Source organism: Ranitomeya variabilis, chromosome 1, assembly GCF_051348905.1.
Source record: "Ranitomeya variabilis isolate aRanVar5 chromosome 1, aRanVar5.hap1, whole genome shotgun sequence".
Classification (NCBI taxonomy): Eukaryota; Metazoa; Chordata; class Amphibia; order Anura; family Dendrobatidae; genus Ranitomeya; species Ranitomeya variabilis.
In genome coordinates, this window is record NC_135232.1 from 302,421,567 (window position 1) to 302,428,080 (window position 6,514).

The 6,514-nt window shown below is 43.1% G+C and overlaps 1 protein-coding gene across 2 annotated transcripts in view; it reads right to left on the reverse strand.

Moving 5' to 3' along the window:
- Positions 1–6,423, reverse strand: part of MVK (mevalonate kinase) — a 32,387-nt gene extending 25,964 nt beyond the window's left edge. Inside the window, exons 1-6 of one of the 2 annotated variants that reach the window (XM_077295794.1) lie at positions 6,291–6,423; positions 5,604–5,692; positions 4,187–4,337; positions 2,522–2,666; positions 2,128–2,283; positions 1,939–2,042 (exon numbers count right to left, since the gene is read on the reverse strand). In XM_077295794.1, coding sequence (XP_077151909.1) covers positions 1,939–2,042; positions 2,128–2,283; positions 2,522–2,666; positions 4,187–4,337; positions 5,604–5,681 — 634 coding nt within the window. In that variant the 5' untranslated portion in view covers positions 5,682–5,692; positions 6,291–6,423. Of the gene's footprint in view, positions 1–1,938; positions 2,043–2,127; positions 2,284–2,521; positions 2,667–4,186; positions 4,338–5,603; positions 5,693–6,176; positions 6,200–6,290 lie in introns of those variants that run through there. The other variant, XM_077295802.1, reaches the window with a different exon arrangement.
- Positions 6,424–6,514: the final 91 nt, after the last annotated feature.

Sequence of the window (6,514 nt, forward strand, 5' to 3'; positions counted from 1 at the left end):
CCTTTTTGGAGTCTCCCTTGGTTGATCAGGGGAGTTATCCATAGCCAAGTATCTGTCCATGAGGCCCAAAAAGTCATCTGCATTCTAGGGATCTCCTTGGGCAACCAAGCCTTGTATGGATTTTGGTAGTGAATGGATAAATCGGTCCAGTACCACTGTTTCCACCATCTGTGCTGGAAACAGGTCTCAGGCTGCAGTCATTTCTGCACCAAGTGTAATAAGTTTAAGGTGTAGCCGGACTAACAGGGTGATGCCCAAATGTAAGGTATGGAGCTAGGACCACTGTTCATTGCTGGGGGCAGTTTCTTTCTGTCTGCCACACTCTCAAATACAGTCAGAAAAGCCTCAACGTCGTACTTCAGAGTCATCTTCTCTAAGGCCTCCCGAATGGCTCACCTCACCTGGTTACCTTCGCATTGACTGGAGGTTGGTGCCATCTACCTGGCCCAGTTTCTGCCAGGAGAGCATCGGCTGTTCATGCTGTTGCTGAACCTGCTGCCGCAACTCTCACTGCTGCTGCGTAAACTACTGAATCAGGACTTTGTTGGTTTCTTGTTGGGTCTGCAGCTGTATCAGCTACTGCAGATAGAATAATTGCTTAACAAGCTCCTCCATGATTTTAGACTGTTTGCAGTGTTGTAGCTGCCTTTATCCAGGACATTCAAACTTTACACTGCAATTGCCTGTGCCCTCTGGAACTTCACAACCGCATTTCATCCACCAATTGTAGAGACTCACTTTCAGAGGTAGGTAGGCATTAGGTAGCCTTCACACAGGCAATGCGGTTTTGGTCCCAACATGTGCAGTTTTATTGCTTTCCACAAGTAACTTGCACAGAAGCAAAACAAAATCATAAAGATATATCCGTAGTAGTGATGAGAGAGTTTACTCGTTGCTCGGGTGACCTCCGAGTATTTGTTATTGCTTGGAGATATAGTTTTCATCGCTTCAGTTGCATGATTTATGGCTTCCAGATACGCTGAATACTTGTGAGGAATGCCTGTTTGTTAGGGAATTCTCACATGTATTCAGCTTATCTGGAAACCGTGAATCATGCAACTGAGGCGATGAAAACTATATCTCCAAGCAATAACAAATACTCTGGGATCACCCGAGCAACGAGTATACTCGCTCATCACTAATCCCTAGCCTTCTACAGGCGCTAACTAGGCAGAACAGACCCTGGCTACTCATACATGACTGAGCTAGCCCCAGCTCGGGCAAACAAAACTGCTATTGTCTATCGCAACCACTAACACTTGAGGTACTCTGCACATGACTTCTGCGGAGTCTTCTCAAAGAGAGATTCTGGCCTTTCTTTAACTCCAAGACATTTCCAGTCTGCTCAGCTTCCTCAGCAGACTGACTTCCATGAACACCTTGCCTTTTTATATGCAAAGCTAGCCAGGTGCACTAATCAAAACCTGCACAGCTAGGATTGAACCCTCCCCTATCTAGCATTGCTACGAGGAGTTGAACAAAAATATCCTGTGAAACATTTAGGAATTGCAACCATTTTCTACAAAGCCCACTTAGTAATTGGACATATTAACTTTAACATAAATAAAATGTTAATGTTTAATACACTTGCTTTCCTCCTTTGTGATGCTTTTCAATGCCTTTACTGCAGCTGACTTCCACTTCTTTGCCTTAAATTCCTGAGCTGTCTCCACCAGGTTTTACAGAGGATGTGGTGTGCTTTGAATCATGAGCCTTTCCAAGCCCTCTCCATACTTCTTTCCATAATTCTGGTACAGATAGATCTTAGTTTCTTAGCTACTTTGCCTGCATGTTGTGGGTTCACAGCAACAGCTTCAAAACGCAAATGTCACATCTAGAATCAGCTCCAGACTTTTTTCTACTTAATGTGCTTAAAAATCATAAAAACCATGACTAAGTACTATTTCTACATTGACAGAATTTACCGAAGTTATATACCCCATGTTCCTACAGCATTGTCCACTCCGGAGGGGTTCCCATGGATGACCTTCTCACCCCGAAAGGCCCAACCATTAATGAGATTCAATTCCGTGTGTGTCCACCTGTCACAGCAATTACAAAGTTACATTAAGACAACATAAATTACTACAAGATTTCTAGTAAAACTTTTCAAGCCCAGCCACGTACCTAATGGTGTCAACATCTTCCTGCGCTGGAGAGGAAATCTTTCCAGTTGAGGTTAATAGGGCGGCAGCAATACTCACAGAATATGCTGCACTGGATCCCAAACCTGCTCCTGTAGGCAGCTGAGACCAAACCACGATTTCCAAACTTGACAATTTTCTAAGTAATTTAAAACAATTTATAGGTCAATGTGTCCATCTGCTATTAACTAGGGAAAGAAATAAAACAAACATTTCGCAATTCAGGCTATATAATTATATAGGCTAATTAGAAGTGATTTCTGGGTAAATTTTATTTAAATGAAAATCTTGTAAGCCAACACTCACAAGAAGACACATGACCCCAAAGAGCACAACTAGGAAGTCCTTTCAATAATTTACAATCTGCCTACACTTACGTGCCACAGATGGAGAGGTAAAGATAGAGGAATGCCAAGACAGCTAGACTTTCGGTATCTTTGGTTCCATTGGAAATGCCTGCAAATGTCTTTAGAAGATCCAGCTGTTCCGGGCTAGGACTGACCGGTCCATGTCCTGGAGAAACTAGACAAGTGAAAAGCACATGAAAAGACTAACAACTCATGGATTGCACATAAAGTCAGTCATGGACAACCTGATATAATTCTGTGACTCTGACTATGTGCCAAGAGAAAACCCATAAAAGCCATATATCCTGGGCATAGCAAAGTGACAGCCCTGCAATGTACTTGCTTATACTCCACAGGTGCTCACTTATGCTGATAGTATGAAAAGCATCTTGAAGCTTGAGAAATACCCTGCACTAGCGGTGAACATCTGGAAAGCCACTGAGAATTGGATTTCTCATGACTCCCTTAACACACATTCACACTCAGTTTGCTGATGTGTTCTAACTGGGAAAAACAACAAAACAATAAATTGCGGCCAAACACCTCTGGGACAGAACAAAGTATTGGGCACGTTGAAATACAACATGCCTAATCCTTCTTTTCCTTTATCAGTTTGTAGTGTGATGATTCTCTCCTAACACAAAAAGTAGACTATCGATCACTTGGCAAGTGCTTTTGATTAAGTTTTTCTGTTTATGCCCTCCTTAAAGGGAATCTGTCCGCAGGTTTTTGCTACCTCATCTGAGACCAGCATAATGTAGGTAAATAGACCCTTAATCCAATAATGTATCACTTAGTTTACTGGGTGCAGCTGTTCTGACACAATCAGAGCTTTTAGATTAAGAATGAAGCAGAGCTGAGGAAGCTAACCCCGCCCACACCAGGATCTGTATATATAATGTGCATGAACTGTGAGGTGCCAATCACAGGAGGGGACGGTGCCGGACTAGTCCGGCATTGGAACTTTTCACAGTTCGTAAACAGCACGCACTTTGACAAGTGATACATCCCTGAATTCTGTATTTCAGCCTCTATCTTCTGCTGTCATCAGATTACATAGAAAAAAACAGCTGACAGATTCCCTTTAAAACGCAATGCTGATGACACCCATTACTCCAGCAGATGGGCACCCTTGTGAAATAAGCCTTTTAGTAACGAACACCTACATCTATATATAGGACAAATGGGTCTATATTTCACATATTTTCTAAATAAAGTCATAGTCAAAAATATTTCGGTTTTCCGAATGATCTTCACGTGGCACATCAAAATCCAAGCAGTCTGCTAAAGGGGTTGGTCTATTTTTAAAGTGTAATAGTCTATCAGTTTGCTCTGCTTAAACTGCTGCACCCACACTGCCTCTCTGCCAGACTTGTACCATCCACCTCGGAATCATTACTTAGCCCAGTGATTGGCTGCAGTGGTCACATGCTGTAGATGTGATGTCACCACTGCAGAGGTGTCAAAAAGGATAGAGAAAGAGATGCAGCATTTCATTGAACTTGATATTTTGCTCTCGTTTTCCAGTAAATTATGTGTCATTCATAACTAGAACTTGTCCTGCAAAAAGCAAGTCCTCATACAGATAGGTTGATGGGAAAGATAAAAATGTTATGGTTCTTGGAAGAAGAGAAGGAAAAAAAAACAAACGTGCAAGAAAGAAAAATCACCCATTCGGGAAGGGATTAAACTCACCGTGGAAAGAAGGTACCAGGGTCTGAAGGTCAGAGACTTTCCAGGTCAACTTGGTTCCAATATTTGGAAGGTTAACTACCACAGTGCCATTATCTTTATGTGGCTTCAGTCTAAGGAACGTCCTTAAATTTAAACCTACTGCCAAAGCCACCTAATAAGAAGCATAAAATGTACAAGGCAGAGATGTCATGATAAGATATAGGAGATACTTATTGGAGACAATAAACATATGTAGAAATGTAGACATATCTCCCAACATTCATAGAAAAAAAAAAAAAAGAGGTTAACTGTGCGATGTGCCTTTAAATAATCTTATCACTGTATTGTACGGGTTGCTACAATTAGAGGCATGCCAAATATTTCTGTCTTTTTGACAATTTGTGATATTTATTTTAAGAAAAAAAATGCATTAAAAATGTCATTGTTATCACAGAATGATGACAACCTTTCTAGAATAATGTCTCTAGCCACATAACACACAACTATACCAATACTTATTGATAACTTTAACTTTTGATTTATATAATTTAGTAACTCACGTCAACTTAACACTCAATGTTCTCTATCCCCCACTTTTTTCTTCCCCCTCTCATTAACCCAAACATATTTGAGCTAAAATTGTTATATATTAGATTTAGACAACTATGACTAAACCGTCAGGAATATTGTATTTTTTTTTTTTTTTTTACATAATCCGTCATATATTCCCCTTGCGAGGGGATCCTTGAACTTTATGATCTATGTTATTCATGTTTAATAATATTTCCTAAAATAAAAATTGTTGAAACTAAAAATGTCAATATTATAATTGTTTTTCATTGCTCTTTTGGTAATTTTATAGAAAGAAAAAAAAAATCTCTTATTTTACTCCTAGAATACAAGTATATAGAAATGCACTGGAATCTGGAGATGCATTTCTATGTACCAGTACAACGTGCCTGTAATGAAGAATACCAGTCACTTTCAAGCACAGAAACTTCTCCTATACTGGGAAATGCAGCCTTTGGCTCATTGCTGCAGCCGCTGACTGCCATGCAGGAGGTCAGTGTTTGAGTCCTGGGAAAGGCCACATTTCAAGAAAAGTGAAGTAGGAGTTAAAGGAATGTAATTATGTACAGAGCACAGACAGATGTCAGTCCGTGCCCCGGAGTTGGAGGGACTACTGGTGAATGAATTCCTCCGTAACGTGCAGGGAGCCTCCATGACAGGAGACAGTGAAGTTCGGCCATATCCTTGGCCTCCTAGGACATCGCTGTCCTGCTGCACCCAGGACGGTTGGGAGCGATGATATAGAAGCTTCTAGGCATTCCAGTCGCTCACTACTTGAGAAGACTTCCTCACTCATTTCTCTGTATACTATTTCGATGATTGCGCTTCCTGTGTACATCCGCAGGCATGAGCCGGACATTCGCCCTACCTTCCCGTGCACGACAGCATGCTCTCCATGTAATATGACCTTCCCCGGAGCCGACACCAGCAGTTCTGCAGCGGCCATCCTAGGTACTCCTGCAATCAGAAAGGTTCAGAGGTGAATTTCACAGAAATCTGCCCCGTGTTAGTGTCACTGTAACCTCAGGAGCACTAACCCTACAGCTATAGCCCCTCCCTGATCTGGATGATGGGAACAGTCCTCTCCAGCTGGGGATTGGCACAAGCCCCGCCTCCTTGGGCAATGTGGGCGTGGCTTAGTGATGCTATTGCAGACTACTGCTGCAGTCAGTTGTCTTACAGCCAGACGCGGGAAAGTGAGGAGGAGGATGAGGATATGGCTGATCTCCTCACACCCACTGATGAGGCAAGCAGTGCAGAGTCCTCGCTGGCCTTAGATGCACAGTGTGCAGAGAGTACACAGACCCTCATCCGCTTTGCTGCTGCTGGAATACGCTGCGGAGTAATGTGCCCGGCAACCATTCCCCTACATTTGTCCCCACCTCTATACACTTCCCCCATAACGTGCCCGATGACAGGGATGAGCAATGACCGGCTTTACCCTGCAGCACATCTCCCCCTCTGTACCCGGATATTCATGTCCGCACTGTTGCTGCAGATGCCACCTGTATATATAGCGCCAGCCCTATGGTAGCAGTGCACACCGGGCTGTTACCTGATCTCCCAGCTGTCACCTCGGTCCGACCACCAGAGCCTCCTCACAGCAACCAGCAGCACGCACCGGGAGCTCCGCCCACACTACGGCGCACCAATCAGCACTTCTGCAACTCATTCACACTCCACCAATCAGCATTAGCCGCTGGACTTCCGCTTTTTCCGCCAATAGGTGACGGTCACGCCCATTTCTCCCTTCCAATCGCTAACAGCGTGCTAGCAGCA